The 18,329-nt window shown below is 41.5% G+C and overlaps 1 protein-coding gene across 9 annotated transcripts in view; it reads right to left on the reverse strand.

The window, feature by feature from the left end:
* Positions 1–496: 496 nt before the first annotated feature.
* LOC143035081 (vesicle-fusing ATPase 1-like) overlaps positions 497–18,329 on the reverse strand; it is a 151,721-nt gene continuing 133,888 nt past the window's right edge. For all 9 annotated transcript variants that reach the window (XM_076201599.1, XM_076201596.1, XM_076201595.1 and 6 more), the window contains 8 exons: positions 15,228–15,357; positions 14,208–14,439; positions 12,959–13,095; positions 12,252–12,438; positions 10,974–11,663; positions 4,922–5,139; positions 3,142–3,513; positions 497–2,580 (listed from right to left, as the gene is read on the reverse strand). In XM_076201599.1, the coding sequence (XP_076057714.1) occupies positions 2,401–2,580; positions 3,142–3,513; positions 4,922–5,139; positions 10,974–11,663; positions 12,252–12,438; positions 12,959–13,095; positions 14,208–14,439; positions 15,228–15,357 (2,146 nt within the window). In that variant the 3' untranslated portion in view covers positions 497–2,400. The remainder of the gene's footprint in view (positions 2,581–3,141; positions 3,514–4,921; positions 5,140–10,973; positions 11,664–12,251; positions 12,439–12,958; positions 13,096–14,207; positions 14,440–15,227; positions 15,358–18,329) is intronic.

Here is an 18,329-nt window from a genome sequence, read left to right on the forward strand (position 1 = left end):
AGTGTTACCAGAGTATTAGGATGTCTTGGACACATGGAAAGAATGAGTGAAGAAAGACTAGTAAAAGAGGTGTGGAAGGCAGAAATGGAAGGAGTGAACATGAGGGGTTGGCCTAGGATGAGATGGATGGATGGGGTAAAAGGGTCATTGGGAAAGAGGGGAATGTCTGTTGAGGAAGGACAGGAGAGGACAGAAGATAGGTGTGAATGGAAAATGTTTGTGTATGGATGATGCTGTGATGCACGAGGGGGAGTGGGTGGGGGGATGAAGGAGCATGTGAGAAAAAAATTGATGCAGCCCAAAAGGATTTCCCCTCGTCTTCTCCTTTTCTGCATGAGGGGACGGAGAGGGGGGTTCAGTGATTTAATGAAGCAGCCTTGCTGTGGATGTGCTGTGTCTTGTGACACTGCTTCTGCTTCTAATGATAATAACAGTCAAATCCTTATGGGAAAACATCACTCCCATTTGTATAAGGAATAATAATAATAGTCAGATCAACTGGTTTCCTTATATTTCTCTAATTTACAACCTTTTAACATATTCCATCCCACTGCACTGGCAACAATAACATCTGACACAAGAAAAACAAAGGAAAACTAAATACATTGACCTTAGCTATACTAACATTTGCATGGTGATGGTGAGGCTTGGCAACAACAGTTTTAACTGATGGAGTTGGGGTACATCGGTTAAGGAGGACAAGGGAGGGAGGGAGCGTTAGTTCATCTCCCACAACTTCCAGTCAAACAAGAAGAGTGGGGGAGAATTAACTGATCTCCCAGATTACAAGTCAAGTACCAAGATAACTAAGTAAGTACTACCGTTGCTGAAACCAGCACTCATGACCGGGTCTATTCTTTAAGGTACGAATTCCTACTTCAGACTTGTGTTATCACAAATACTTGACTTAGGATGAACTTCTGTACAAGTTAAATGTTAAGAGACCACAGAGATGATATGCCATTCATCTTCATCCCATACTTCTGTCAGATTAATTACCAATACCACAATTGTTAGTTTCAATTTTCATCTGATATACAAGAGCGATGTTAACTGACTGGTGGATGCAAAAGCCACATTTATAAATAAAGACACTGGAGCAACACTGAATAATTACACTTCACCAGTTAAGACGACAATTGAGAGTAGGATAAAAGATGGTGAATGTGATGATATGGAAGTACAAAAACTGCTTATCGATAAGGTGGTGCAGTCATTGTCATCACACAAAGTTATTACACAACAAGGGTAAATTCAAGCATCCTTCCTTGACACTTCATCTGAGACTGTGTACACAAATACCTAAAGTACAAGTTATATGAATGTTTATAAAAACATGTTATATCTACACAATACCCAGAGTATATACATACACTAGTGTCAGGAGAAAATATAAGATGCAATTTGATGTGCACATATTCTTATATTTCTCTTCAGTGTTGCAAGGATGAAAACACATCATTCACAGCATCATTCATCTTGTAGAGATATGCACAAACTCAAGTGGAATGTAAATGCTACAAATGGATGAATTTTTTTTTTAACCAAGTTTTATGGTATACTTTGATGGGACATGGGCTGAGGAGCACAAATCAGGTCCAAATACATTTGTATGGAAGATTTAGTTCTGACCAAGGGAACTTTTAGCAAGTGTTTGGGTAAATTTGGCTTTGCCAAAATTCAGAATGCATAGAATAATGCACAGGTATAATTTGTGACTAATTAGAGATTTTTTTCAGTACTCCAAGCATGAATATTTTCTCGTAGTTTATTACTGGATATATGATAAAAATATACAGGACAAAAAATAAATAAAATCCTCACACCACCATCAATAAATGATATCTTTGGTAATAATATTCAAACATATGAATTACTATCTCCTGGGAACTTCAACAGTTAACTGGACGTGTAACAATAGTGAAAGAGAAATACAATATGAAATGTATATTGCTTACACTGTACAGTGTAGCCTTAAGTAATAATGTTCTTTTTTCTGTATTACTCGAAGTTGTAGTAGGTCATAAAGTGTCCTATTACTTATAAGTAATACTACATTTGTAAGAAAATATTACTTAAAGGAAGTGGTTACCATGTTACTTAAGATAATATTGCTCATATTAGGCAATATTAATTCAAGAGAAACCATTCACATTGTATGTCCTTTCTTCAAACAAGGCAGATATCTAGAAGAGACCCAGACTGTAGGTCCTGCCATGCATTGCAATGAAGGTATGGCAGGGTGGGAAACAAGTGCAAGAGTAAATGGAGGAGGTGGATGGAGGGAACTTGCAAAGGGAATCAACTTCATTAGTTAACATACTTTTTACAAGATATAAAGGTACTGCAACTGCATTTTAATTCCTCCTCTTCCTCCTCCTCCACAAAAACACTTTTGCCTTATGAAAGCTCAACTTCTGGGGTGTAGATACCCTCATCCTCAAGCAAATTCGTGAGTGCAAGGACCCTCTTCCTGGAATCGACACCCTTCATAACTCGCATGGTGTCGAGTAGCCCCAGCAACTTTTTGACACCTACAAAGGTGTTTCCTCGAGATAGATGTCGCATTACTGTCTCCACCTAAGGATAAAAAACAATACAATTATGTTTATATATGACCTAAATTAATTCCTACACTATAGTTACAACTCCCTAAACTAATTCCTTAAGCATTAACTTTTTATTAGAAAGTCACCAAACATTGATCAGTTTCTATCCTTGTTAACTAAAGGAGGATATAATACCTTTGCTACTAAATGGGTGCTCTTCACAGACACTACAAAAGAAATGACTACCATTCAGACAGAAAGAATACAACAAATAGCACTGCAAACATTTATATAATATCTACCACATCAAGACCCCAAGGATTTACACTCCAACTATGACCAATCAAAGACCAAACCACACAGTGATGCATATTACCCTATATGGTTGCACATTCAATCAGGAAACCAAAGAGAAAGTAATCTTGGACTAACTCCACAACTCTGATGTAAAGTGCCTCAATTGAAGTTAATCATTATGGTAGCTAATTTTATAAAGGGGTTGGCCAAATCAACACATACATTTTAACAAACAACTGTTACAGTTATGCTATGGGTAAGTTACAAAAACATTTCAACAGCTATGATTACTAACCTCATCTGAAGTCAAAGCATGTGACTCATCCAGAACAAGCTTGATATCTTCTAAATGCCTGATATATGGGACCCTGATGATAGCAGTAAAACAAGCTAATAGTCCAAGCTCCTCCAACACTGATCTTCGTTTGGATGTACATATCACCATGAGCTTGCGACCTTGAGGTGGTGACGAAGATAGCAGGGAGTAGAAAGCTTCTAGGACAACTGATTGGTAGCGTGGACCAATTGGAGAGTAGCCCATGAGTTGTTCTAGATCGTTCATAAAAATGCAGCTCAACTCAGAGCGATAAGCATCGTCAAAGGTTCGACTGATGCGCATACACTTGGCAGCTTCAGAGTAACCAACCATCTCTCGTGAATTGATGACCTGAAGAAAATAATATACTTTAAATTAAAGTACAAATACTATAGATCTATGGCTATAGGGAACAGGGGGAAGTTGTGTGAGCCTGGTAAAAAATTTGTACCCAAGTAGTGGCTTATTAGAGGAGAAAGAAGAAAATGGTCTGATGTTCAGGTGGTTGTTCAATGTGTACATGGGTGGGGTATTAAGGGAGGTAAACATGAGAATGGAAAGAATGAGTGAAGAAAGATTAGTAAAAAAAAATGTGGAAAGCAGAGGTGGATGGAGTGAACATGAGGGAACGACTGAGGATGAGATAGATGGATGGCACGAAAGGGGTATTGAGCACGAGAGGGATGCCTATTGAGCATGGAAGGGAGAAGGCAGGAGATAGGTGTGAGTGGAGAATGGCTGTGTATAAAACTATAGATAATACTGTGGTGCAAGGAAGGGAGAGGGTGGGTAATGGGAGCGGGGTAGGGAGTGGTTATGTGTGAATGATATTTTGATGCAGCCCAAAGGGATTTCTCCCTTCTCTTTTTCCGTATGAGGGGATGGAGAAGGGGGTGGGGGGTCGCCAGTTAAGTGAAGCGGCCTTATTGTGGATGTGCTGTGTCTTGCTGCACCGTTTCTGATCAAGGGCAATGGGCAGGAAAAAGGGATGACCTGTCAACCATGAGGACCTAAGATGAGAGGGGGAAAAGAAGGTTAGATGGGTGTGGAATGGGTGGGAGTATGTACATGCTTTTGACTTTGCTACCTCCCTCTTGGGAGTGGATCAGATAAGGGTGGGGTGTCACTATATACTGCACACAGGAGGTAAAATTACTGCAGTTGTCATGCCCTGCTGCGGAAATACTGTGACTCACTATATTGTCTTTGACTTGAGCAGCGTGGTGGGAGGCTGGGATGACACTTCATCCATGAGATGGGATGGACATTGTGAGAGATTTAAATGGGTATGGGATGTACATTTTGACTTAGCTATCCCCTATCCCAGTCTTCTCCTTTTCTGCATGAAGGGATGGAGGAGGGGGGGGTTGCCAATTTAATGAAGCAGCCTTGCTGTGGATGTGCTGTGTCTTATAACACTGCTTCTGACCTAGGGCAGTGGGAAAAGCAGGGATGACCCGTCATCCAGGAGGTGCCAAGGTAAGAGGGTGGAGTATGATAGGGATGGAATGGGTGGGAGTGGTTTTTATGCCTTTGTCTTTTGGCTACCTCCCTTATAAGGGGGAAGAAAAAGCCTTTGGTATGTATGTATCCCTTTACAAAGAGAAAAAGGCCTTCTGGTATGTATGTATGTAGTCTGGGAGGGTCCAATGCAGTGCCTGTCATTCTATCAAACAACATCTATAAAATACATCACCATGATGATGGGTCAAGTATTCAAATAAAAACACAGAACAACTATGAAAAAGAAGCACCAGACCTTGATGAAGGGGAAGTCTGAGTTCTTTGCTAAGTAAGCCGCAAGTGCCGAGGTTCCTGCTGATGGGGCACCTTCTATCAAGAGACATAAACGATTCCTTGTCTCTGGAGAGCGAGCCTGTTTGACGAACATCATCCCCTTCTCTAAAATTTCTTTTGTGGGTCCCCAGTTGATGATGCCTTGTTCAATGAATTTGTCCAGTGCTTCATCGCTTGTGCCTGTCAGATATTGTAAATAAAATCATAATAAATAAGAAGTTGTAAAAAATATATATATACACACATATATACATCATGCATACATATTTCAAGGATTTTTCCCCCTTAGAAGGGAGGTAGCCAAAGTCAAAATCATAATTCCACTCCCACCCATTTTATGACAATATACTCCACTCCTATTAACAACTCCTCCCTCCCTCTTTTCTTGGCCCCTCCTAGATGACGGGTCATCCTTGCATTTCTCTCACTGCCCTGGGTCAGAAGCAATCCAGTAAGACACAGCACAGCCTCTTCATTTAATCAGTGACAACATCCCTTCTCCATCTTCTCATGCAGAAAAAAAAAAAAGGGGAAAAATCCCCATCCCCCACCCACTCCCTTCCATGCATCACAGCATCATTCATACACAACCATTCTCTATTCACCCCTATCTTGTCTTCTCCCTTTCTTCCTCAACAGACATTCCCCTCTTTCTCAATGCCTCTTTTACTCCATCCATCTCATCCTTGGTTGCCCCCTCATGTTCACTCCTTCCACCTCTGCTTTCCAAACCTCTTTTACTAATCTTTCTTCATTCTTTCTATGTGTCCAAACCGTCCCAATACTCTTTCATCAACCCTATCTCCCAACTCCCTTTCCACCTCTGCTCTCTTCCTCAACTCCTCATTTCTTACTCTGTCCAGATTAGTGTCCCTTACAATACTTCTCAGGCATTTCGTCTCAAACATATTTAAACTTTTCTTCTCTCTCTCATGTTCCTCGTTTCTGCCCCATACAGTACTTTTGGCATAATTACCCCTTCAAACAATCTCCTTCTAGCATCCATTCCCATATGTCTATTTCTCATTACACTTTTTAATCCATCAAGGCATTTACTTGCTTTTCTCAATTTACATTCTATCTCCACTTCCACTCCTTCCTTTCCCACCACATTCACCCCCAAGTATCTAAAGCTATTCACCCCTAAGTATCTAAAGCTATCCACATCCTTCAGTCTCTCTCACTTAATATTCACTTCCAATTTACTGCCATCCTCTTCACTTGTACATCTCATCACCTTACTTTTACATACATACATATACCAAGGCTTTTTCCCCCTTACAAGGGAGGTAGCCAAAAAGGAAAAGGCATAAAATCATTTCCACCCATTCCATCCCTGAATACACTCCACACCCCTCAATCTACATTCTACCTCCACCTTCACTCCACCTTTTCCTGCCACATTTGCACCCAAGTATCTAAAACTATCCACTTCCTCCAGTCGCTCTCCCTTAATGCTCACTTCCAGTCTACTGCCACTTTCACCCCTTGTACATCTCATCACCTTACTTTTACCCATATTTATCTTTAGCTTTCTTCTATCACATACTCTCCCAAACTCTGCCACCAACTTCCTCAAGCCCTCCTCCGATCCTGCCACAAGCGCAGTGTCGTCTGCAAACAACAGCTGGCTCACCTCCCACTTTTCTCCATTTTCTTTAACCATCTCCAATCCCTGACCCACTACCCTTGCATTTACCTCTTGCACCACCCCATCCATGTATAAGTTGAACAGCCAGGGCGACATAACGCATCCTTCACGAAGTCCCACCTTTACCTCGAACCACTCACTCTCTCCATTTCTAATCCTGACACAAGCTCTACTACTCTCATAAAAACTCTTGACAGCTCCTAGAAGCTTTCCTCCTATCCCATATATCTGCATAACCTCCCACAGTGCCTTTCTGTCTACCCTATCGTAAGCCTTTTCCAGATCCATAAAAGCCCTAAAACATCCTTTCCCTTTCCTATAGCTTTCTCACATATCTGTCTTACCACAAAGATCTGATCTACACAACCTCTACCTGTCCTAAATCCACACTGTTCCTCACCAATTACTCCTGTTCCTCTCCTAATCCTCTCAATCAAGATCCTCCCATAAGCCTTCCCAACTACACTTAACAACCTAATCCCTCTGAAACTACTACATTCACACTAGTCCCCTTTTCCCTTGTAAAGAGGAACTATACAGGCACTCCTCCAGTCCTCCGGCACTCTACCCTCTCTCCAGCAAACATTAAATAACCTCACCAGCCAGTCCACCATCAATGTACCTCCCTTTTTCAGACATTCTGCATGGCATCCATCCAGACTAGGTGCCTTACCTGCTTTCATCATCTTAACAACCGCCTTCACCTCATCCTTCCTTATTTCTCCTCCATTCTCCTCACTCATCACTCTCATTTTCTTCGCATTTCCCACTGCAGCTATCTTTCCCTCCCTATCCTCCTTCACATTTAGCAACTCCCTAAAATATTCTGCCCATCTTCCCCTTACTGCCTTCTCTTCTATTATCATCTCTCCATCTGCACCTTTTACCTTTTCTTCTCTACTTGATTCGCCTTCTCTTCCTCTCTTAATTTCTTTCCAAATATCTTTTTATTACTTTCAAAATTTTTTGTCATACTCTTACCCCATTTCACATCTGCTCTCCTCTCTGCCTCCTTTACCTTTTGCTTTACTTCTCTTTTCTTTTCTTTGTACCTCTCATATGACTCCCTCGTCCTATTTTGTAACCAATCTCTGAAAGCTCGCTTCTTCTCTTCTACAACCTTCTTTGTTTCCTCATCCCACCATTCACTACCCTTCCTTCTATTTCCTCCTGTCCTTACTTTTTACCCACATTTATCTTCAATTTCCTTCTTTCACACACCTTCTCAAACTCCGTCAATAACTTCCTTAATCCCTTCTCTGATCCTGCTACACAATGTTGTCAGCAAACAACTGGCTTATCTCCCACTTTTCTCCATTTTCTTTAACCATCTCCAGTCCCTGACCCATTACCCTAGCATTTACCTCTTGCACCACCTTATCTACATATATAATTGAACAGCCACGGCAACATGACACATCCCTGGCAAGGTCCCACCTTTACCTCAAACCACTTACTCTCTCCACTTCTAATTCTAACACAGGCTCTACTACACTCATAAAACTCTTGACTACTCTTAACAGCTTTCTTTCTACAATACCTCCCACTCACCCCTATCTTCTGTCTTCTCCCTTTCTTCCTCAACAGACATTACACTCTTTCCCAATGCCCCTTTTACTTCCTCCATCCATCACATCCTTGGTCGCCTCCTTCCACCTCTGCCTTCCACACCTCTTTTACTAATTTTTCTTCACTCATTCTTTCCATGTGTCCAAACCATCCCAATGCTATTTCATCAACCCTTTCTAGACACATCTCCACCATCAACTCTCCACTATGATTTTTCCTGGCACTTCACACTTCCCAACTACTCAGTCTATTCGTTCATCTCCTACCCTAGCATGGAGATCACCTAATACCACTAGACTGACATTTCTCCCTAAACCCTTTCTGCACTCATTTAAATCTATCCAAAAAGTCTCCCTTTCCTCTACACTCTTCTCATTACCAGGCCCATATGCACTTACAAAGACCCACATCTCCCTTCCCAGTTTCACCTTCACCCACATTAACCTTGAAGAAACTTCCTTCCACCACCACACTCTTATCTATCTCTTCACTTACTAGTACAGCCACCCCTTCTCTTCATCATCTCTTCACGCCTGACACCCTCCCAACTACTCCCAAACTCAAACTCGCTCCTCTTTTTCAACTTAGTTTGACTCAATGCCAACACATCCATCTTCCTTCTCACACACACACACATTATATTGTATATATATATACATATACATACATACACATACATACATATACCAAGGCTTTTTCCCCCTTCCAAGGGAGGTAGCCAAAAAGGGAAAGGCATAAAAACACTCCCACCCATTTCATCCCTAAATACACTCCACACCCCTCCCACCCTTCCTCTCATCTGAGCACCTCCTGGATGACGGGTCATCCCTGCACCCTGCCCACCGCCCTGGGTCAGAAGCAGTGTCGCAAGACACAGTACATCCACAGCGAGGCCGCTTCATTTAATCGGCGACCCCCCCTCTCCGTCCCCCTTTGCATATAAGGCGAGGACGGGGAGAAATCCCTTCGGGCTGCGTCAAAATTTACTCACACATACTACCCCACCCCCCACTTCCCCGCCCATTCCTCCTCATGCAGTCACAACATCATCCATATACAACCATTCTCCACTCACCTCTGTCTTCCGTCCTCTCCCTTCCTTCCTCAACAGACATTCCCCTCTTCCCCAAAGCCCCCTTCACCCCATCCATCCACCTCATCCTAGGACGTCCCCTCATGTTCACTCCCTCCACATCTGCCTTCCATACCTCTTTTACTAGTCTTTCTTCACTCATTCTTTCCATGTGTCCAAACCATCCTAATATTCTTTCATCAACCCTATCTCCCAAATCCTTTTTCACCCCTGTTCTCCTCCTCACCTCCTCATTTCTCACTCTATCTAGCCTAGTAACCCCCACCATACTTCTCAGACACCTCATCTCAAACACATTCAAACTCCTTCTCTCTTCTTCTCTTATGTTCCACGTTTCTGCCCCATACAGTGCTGTTGGCACAATCACTCCTTCATACAGTCTCCTCTTCGCATCCATTCCCAAATGTCTATTCCTCATTACACTCTTTAAACCACCAAGGCATTTACTCGCTTCTCTCAATCTACATTCTACCTCCATCTTCACTCCACCTTTTCCTGCTACACTTGCACCCAAGTATCTAAAACTATCCACTTCCTCCAGTCGCTCTCCCTTAATGTTCACTTCCAGTCTACTGCCACTTTCACCCCTTGTACATCTCATCACCTTACTTTTACCCACATTTATCTTTAGCTTTCTTCTATCACATACTCTCCCAAACTCTGCCACCAGCTTCCTCAATCCCTCCTCTGACCCTGCCACAAGCGCAGTGTCGTCCGCAAACAACAGCTGGCTCACCTCCCACTTTTCTCCATTTTCTTTAACCATCTCCAATCCCTGACTCACTACCCTAGCATTCACCTCTCGCACCACCCCATCCATGTATAAGTTGAACAGCCAGGGCGACATAACGCATCCTTGACGAAGTCCCACCTTTACTTCAAACCACTCACTCTCTCCATTTCTAATCCTAACACATGCTCTACTACTCTCATAAAAACTCTTGACAGCTCCCAAAAGCTTTCCTCCTATCCCATAAATCTGCATAACCTCCCACAGTGCCTTTCTGTCTACCCTATCATAAGCCTTTTCCAGATCCATGAAAGCCCAAAAAACATCCTTCCCCTTTCCTATAGCTTTCTCACATATCTGTCTTACCACAAAGATCTGATCTACACAACCTCTACCCGTCCTAAATCCACACTGTTCCTCACCAATTACTCCCTCTGTTCCTCTCCTAATCCTCTCAATTAAGATCCTCCCATAAGCCTTCCCTACTACACTCAACAGGCTAATCCCTCTGAAATTACTACATTCACACTTGTCCCCTTTTCCCTTGTAAAGAGGAACTATACAGGCACTACTCCAGTCCTCCGGTACTCTACCCTCTCTCCAGCAAACATTAAATAACCTCACCAACCAGTCCACCATCACTGCACCTCCCTTTTTCAGACATTCTGCATGACATCCATCCAGACCAGGTGCCTTACCTGCTTTCATCATCTTTACAGCTGCCTTCACAGTCATATACAGTCATAGAAAAATGTGAGATAATGTATCATCATTTGCAAATTTCTTAAATGTCCCTCTCCAACCCTTTCACGGCATTTTGTTTGGTTCAGAGGAACCCTTCCACATCAAAACAGTTAAATACATCTTTGCTTATTTTGACTGATCCTTTCTGTGCATTTTATCTCAGTAATTATTCTAGTTGCCACCTGGCAATTCTACAAAAAAGATCAATTTGACCATAACACACTTACCAAGTGAGGGTTTGACGTCATTTTCTAAGGAATAAATGAAATCACTTCTACTAATCTTTAGCTTATCAACAGCATCTGGGTCCACTTCAATCTTGTTCCCTAAATGAATGAAGCGTTTCAGTGCTGAAGATGAAGAAGCTTTCACTAAACCTTCCAATTCAGCACCAGAGAAGTTTTTGGTTAGGGCAGCCAACTCCAAAAGGTTCACATCGTCCCCAAGTTTTCCGTGGTCACGCATCCTGGCTGTCTTGATTTTGAGAATGTCAAATCTTCCTTGCTCATCAGGAAGACCGATTTCTACCTGGATTTCCAGTCTACCAGGCCTGAGCAAGGCTTCATCAATCATGTCCTTCCTGTTTGTCATTCCAATTACAAGAATATTGTTCAGTTGTTCTACACCGTCAATCTTGGACAGCAGTTGATTCACCACAGTATCATTGACACCTGTATTGCCTGCCACTGATCCTCTCTGTTTACATATAGCGTCGATTTCATCAAAGATAATGATATGTAATCCTGAGTTTGTTCCCATTCGTTTCTCTTCTTCTTCTGCTTCTGCAAACAACCTTCGTACATTTGCTTCTGATTCACCAACATACTTGTCCAAGATTTCAGGCCCATTGACGATCTTTGGTTCTCGTGCATTAAGCATTTTACCAATCTGTCTTGCCATCAGGGTTTTGCCAGTACCTAGAAAATAAAACTCCTTCAGTATCTAGCAAGTCCAAGTAACATGACTATAACCAACACATACATATACCAAAGGCTTTTTCTCCCTTACAAGGGAGGTAGCCAAAAAACAAAGGCATAGAAACCACTCCCTTCTATTCCATCCCCTATACCCTCCACCCTCTTCCCTCCCTCTTATCTTGGCACCTCCTGGATGACAGGTCATCCCTGCATCTTGTCCACTGCCTTGGGTCAGAAGCAGTGTCACAACACACCATAAAAAATATCAGCATTGTTGGAGGCTAATTACCTGGTAAATTTCACCAGTACCTATACATCATGACTTGTTTGGGGCACTGATTGCGTAAGTTTTATGCGGTCAATATTCTAGGGTCTTTAGTGACAGCCTCATGGATGAGAGCCAAGCAGCATTCTTTTACGGTTAGAGAACAACCATCACTCAAAAAAGAATGACCACTTAATTTCTACTACCCTACTTGAATCTCTCTCCTTGACCACCTATATGACTGCTTCTTTGGTGCAATATTGTCTCCAAGGAAAGAAGCACTGGTTATCACCAATGAAATACTATGAATATATGATACTAACCAGGAGGACCATACAGTAGAATGCCTTTCACGTGCTTCACACCCAACTGCTCCACAACTTCGGTAGGAAAGACTCGAGATGCGAATGCTCTTCTCAAAATGTGAATAAATTGTTCATCCAAACCACCAATGCCCATCTTCTGGAAGTCCCAATCTGCTGAAAAGAGGCTCGTGTGTGCTGTTCTGGCCTACAAGTAATAGATGAAAATATACTTTTAGTTTCCTGTGTAGCATTCAAACTTGATAAAAACATATACAAAGAGGCTTTTCCTTTATAATGGGTGATTGGTGAGTCAAAGCATACACCTATCCTATATACATTCAAAACCCATCCCCTCCCCCACTCTCTCTCTCTCTCACCACCTTCCACATTCATCCCAGCATTTTCTGGTATTCCTTCTTCTTTTCCTTTACACTGAATTTGTTCACTATAAATGCACCTCTCTAACTCCCATCCTTTTCTTCCTCCACTTTTCTTCCACAGAAATAATGCCTTAAGAAAATTAATTTGGCTAATCCTTACTGACAATCAATTAATCCATTGCCCCTGATCTATCTTGCAGAAGACCTGTGGCCTTCAGGTAACTGGCAACTGCCTCCAGGTGGACAACAAATCATTCAGGGATGATATATTGTGTTGACGTCCTTATTGACAAAAAACAAGATTAAACAGCCTTGTTAATACATTAATGACTTTTCTTTGCTTACCTTGGCTTTGCCTGTCAAAATTAGCATTGAATTTTCTGCTTTTTCAAAAATGATATTTCCATTTCGTTCCAGAACTCCAAATTCAATCTTTCTTGGTTCCGTTTTCTTTCCTGAAGCCATGGCCTCGGGATCAGCCGCTGAAATATATAATTATTGATTTAGATACAAGTTAAGACAGGCACAACACTTAGATTAAAAAAAAAACAAAAAAACAGTAACATATATTAATAAAAGGTGAGGAGTCTATGTTAGGAGGAACACAGCAATGGCTGAGGCCATCACCTTTGCCCTATGTACTTGCACTATTGGGGCATATAACAATCATCTTGAACCGCTGAAGATTCTTACTTTCTGCTTCCCCCAAATTTCAAATCTGCTCCACACAGTACTGTGGCCACAATCACTCCCTCATACAACCCTCTCTCTGCATACATCCCAATACTCTTTCATCAACCCCATCTCCCATCTCCTTTTCCAACCAATACAGAATCAACTACTGAAATTTCAGTATTATAAGAGTAAATTTCATTTCCAGATGAGCTGACACTTGTGTACACTGTGTAAAATTCTTTAGATCAAGAATGTTCATGATGTGAAACAATGAAACACATGGTGGTCCTCTAAAAAGGACATCAGAAAGAATCATCTCAGGCTGCTATCTTCAAAGCCTATCTACACCCTCGCTTTTATTTTGGAGGTACTAGTTTATGAAGCTGACACTTGGTCACCAGACCAGCCCTAAGGTCTTGATCATCTTTGACTAATTTTTGCCCTCCTTCCTACTTTTTCCTTCTTTTATCATCCATCTCTTTTAAATCTATCAAACCTTCCAACTTCTTGAATCTGGTAAGAATACTTTACAGGTTAGCTTCTGTATTGCCTGGCTGAAGGCAGCTCGATTCATCATGACTCCTTTCAATTCCAATTCCACCAACTGGCCAGGAAATTAAGTACAGCAATACTTGCAAAACGATCTATAACACATGCCATCATGTTGGGAGGACTATATCACAATTTATACTCTTTACAACTTTATTCCTTCATTGGAAACTTTCTTCTCCTCCCTCTATCCCAACACTCTTCTGCCCTAATCTTCTTCCCTTAATATGTTCATTCCTCTTTCCTTCATTATGTTACTCTTACATTCCTTTCTCAGTCCTTCAACCAATTTTGGCATTATTCGGAATTTTTTTTCAAAGAAACAAGATTCTTTCTTCTCGAGATTCTACTCATAAATACATGCACTCACCTTCAATTTCTTTCACTGTGAGTGACAGAGTTTTTTTGTCCTGAAACTTGAAGACCAATGGTTGCCCAACAGTAAAGCCATGACATGTGAACTGTTCGAGAAAAGCCATGGCCATCTGGTCAGTGTTGTATGAATCACTGGTTGCATGCTTCTTCTGTAGGAAGTCAGCTTCAAATACAACTGTCCCAATAAGCTGCTGTTTTGGATCGTGAATATAGGGCTCAACGCGGATCTGTAATTTTAAAGAAATACACTGTAGTGGAAAAAAGATTAATTCTTTTTACCTAAATTATATACCATTCTCTACAAAGTGAGATGGATACACATGAGTAAGGAACATTCTTATTCCTTTCACTCCCATCACATTGTTGTGAATGAACAATATATGACATGGCCTGAAGGGATTTCTCCTTGTCTTCTCTATTTTCACATGAGGGGACAAGGAGGAAAGGTTGCCATGTCGTTGTAGGCCCTGCTGTGGATGTGCTGTGTCTTGATGCATTGTTTCTGACCTGGGCAGGGGGAGGGGGGGGGGTCAGTGATGTCCCTTCATCTACAAGGAGTTAAGGTGGAGGGGAAGTAGATGGGTGAGGGATGGGAGTGGTATGGGTGAGGCTGGTGTGTGTGCCTTGACTGGCTACCTCCCTTATAAGGAGGAAGAAATCTTTTGGTTAATAGATAGATGCCAATGTCATCATTGCTCTGTATCTTACAATTGGTATTAATGTCCCATTAAGGGCAAAAACATTATGAAGTTGCAGAGTAACACTTTTGAATTGTTCATATACTTTAATGTGAGTACTGTACTTACACAGATTCTGTCATAGCCACAGTTTTACATATTAAATAGAATAAGAAAAATAATGCCAATCTAAATTAACAACCTAATTTGTACATTCCTATGAGTACAGTATTGTTCATAATAAAGACACAACTTAAGTAAAATAAAAGCATGGCTGCAATTAATCCCAATAAATAGACTAAAGTAATTACTGGAATGTTGAACTGATAGCTACTCACATCCATGTCAAGTGTAAGTTGTGCCTGTTTCCTCTGGATGGCATTGAAGCCCATCTGGCCCTGCTTGACTCTTGGGTCGATCCGAACGGTGAAGATGAACTTCTGGGCATTTGCCATGACTGACACATGTCTGGGAAGTAAAAAGGAACCATTAGTCACCATATGAAAATAATCTAAATCCAAATCTAATTCATACCACTGTACTATCAACACTACTCATTTCTAAACCACCTAAACTTTTTCTATGATTTGGAAATGGTGGAAGGTGGAAAGAGCTGATAGCTAGGGGAGATCAAAGAAAACTGAGGTGGTTTGGGCAAATGGAATGAATGAGTGAGGAAAGACCATAAAGGGTGTGGAAAGCAAAGTGGATGTAAACTTGAGGGAGGAATATCAAGAATGAAATGGATGAACAAGGTAAAAGGGGACATTAGATGTAAAAGGAATGTCTATCAAGCAAGGAAGTGAGAATGGAAAGTGGTTGTAAATAGATGAAGTAATGACACAGCCTGAAGGGACATTCTTCATTTGTGCTCCATAAATTTTTCAAATGGTTGAGGGGTGGAGGGTCACCATATAATGAAGCAATGGATGTAAATCAGTTCTAGCTGCTAGGCCCTGCTGTGGAGGCAGTGTTCCATTGTATTGCTTTTAATCTGAGCAATACTGCAAGGACAGGGAAGACCATTCATCCACAAGGCACTAAGACTTGTAGAGCAATAAATGGGTTGGATAATAATAATAATAATAATTTTATATGGCAATGAATTAATATACATGAAGTGCAGATAATGAAAAGAACACGTAGTTCGAAATAACAATTACAATTGCCAAGGATAACACAAAAAAGCATGTAAGCTTATTTCCATTGTGAAATGGGTGTGGGGTGGGAATCCCTTTATGCCTTCATTTAGTTACCCACTTTATACTGGGGAAACAATTTTTGGTATGAAAAATATGATAATATAAAATTTAATCTACATACTGTAGAACCTAAGTCATCAACCATAATTGTCTAGAAAAGTGTTCCAGAACTGATTTGGTTGAGGACTGAAACAAGTCAACTGATCTGCTGGATACAGCTTTATTAGAATTATATTTATCCACAAAACTTTGAATTTCCTTTTTTCTCTGTCTGGAGCAAAACATTATTGGATTTTTTTTTTCTTAAGAAATAATTTGACTTGTGAGATGTTCTAGAAATGAGGTTCTACTGTACAAGCAGTGTTGCAGTATCCACTTAACAAGCAGCTACAATGTATGTCAAGACGACAAAGTGAGGATGGTTCCACCCCACGGAGACAGAAGCCCAGTGTCTACCTCTCTATAAACTCTGCCATACACCTTCTACAAATCCATGAAAGCCCAAGAGATATACATATACCAAGGCTTTTTCCCCCTTTCAAGGGAGGTAGCCAAAAAGGAAAAGGCATAAAATCATTCCCACCCATTCCATCCCTAAATACATCTCCACTCCCCTCCACCCTCCCTCTTATCTTAGCACCTCCTGAATGAAGGGTCATCCCTGCACCTTGTCCACTGCCCTGGGTCAGAGGCAGTGTCACAAGTCACAGCAAGGCTGCTTCATTAAATCGGCGACCCCCCCTTTCGTCCCCCCATGGAGAAAAGGAGAAGACGGGAAGAAATCCCTTCAGGCTGCGTCAAATTTTGCTCACACATACTACCTCACCCCCCATCCCCCCACCCATTCCACCTCATACATCACAACATCATCCATATACAACCATTCTCCATTCACCCCTGTCTTCTGTCCTCTCCTGTCCTTCCTCAACAGACATTCCCCTCTTCCCCAAAGCCCCCTTCACCCCATCCATCCATCTCATCCTAGGACGTCCCCTCATGTTCACTCCCTCCACATCTGCCTTTCATACCTCTTTTACTAGTCTTTCTTCACTCATTCTTTCCATGTGTCCAAACCATCCTAATACTCTTTCATCAGCCCTATCTCCCAACTCCCTTTCCACCCCTGTTCTCCTCCTCACCTCATTTCTCACTCTATCTAGCCTAGTAACCCCCATCATACTTCTCAGACACCTCATCTCAAACATTCAAACTCCTTCTCTCTTCCTCTCTTATGTTCCATGTTTCTGTCCCATAGAGTGCTGTTGGCACAATCACTCCTTCATATAGTCTCCTCTTAGCATCCATTCCCAAATGTCTATTCCTCATTACACTCTCCTCTTTGCCTCCTTTACCTTGTGCTTTACTTCTCTTTTCTTTTCTTTGTACCTCTCATATGACTCCCTTCTCCTATTTTGTAACCAATCTGTGAGAGCTCGCTTCTTCTCTTCTACAACCTTCTTTGTTTCCTCATCCCACCATTCACTACACTTCCTTCTATTTCCTCCTGTCCTTCTTGTTCCACACACCATCTTTGCACACTTTGTGACTCCCTCCTTGAACCATCCCCATTCCTCCTCCACTCCTAGGTCTACTCTATCCTTCACTCCCTCCCATTCCTCTCTCAGCTTCTTCTTGTACTCCTTCTCCTTTTCCTTTTCATTTAAAGAGTTCACTCTTAGCACCTCCCTAACTTTTGTCCTTTTCCTCTTTCTCCATCTATCCTCCACTCTCAACTTACCTTCCACCAAAAAATTATCTGATATTCCTCCACCCTCTCCCCTTAGCACATGTACATACTTAACTCTTCATAATTATACTCCTATCTACCACTACATAACCCATTAGCACTCTATCTACCACCCTTCCATCCACCACCCTTTCCCATGTGTACTTATGCTTGACTTTCTTCCGAAACACTGTATTTGTTATCATCAACTCTCTTTCTAGACACATCACCATCAACTCTCCACTACAATTCTTTCCGGGAACTCCACATTTCCCAACCACTCCGTCAATTGGTTCATTTCCTACCCTTAACCAAAATATCTGTCTACAAAAATTTTATCTATACATCCTCTTCCTTTCCTAAATCCATCCTGCTCATTCCCAATGACTTCCTCTGTTCCCCTCCTAATCCTCTCAATTAACACACACACACACACACACACATATATATATATATATATATATATATATACATACATATACCAAGGCTTTTTCCCCCTTAAAAGGGAGGTA

The sequence above is a fragment of the Oratosquilla oratoria genome, chromosome 18, assembly GCF_046742065.1.
Source record: "Oratosquilla oratoria isolate Oo_2021 chromosome 18, ASM4674206v1, whole genome shotgun sequence".
NCBI lineage: Eukaryota > Metazoa > Arthropoda > Malacostraca > Stomatopoda > Squillidae > Oratosquilla > Oratosquilla oratoria.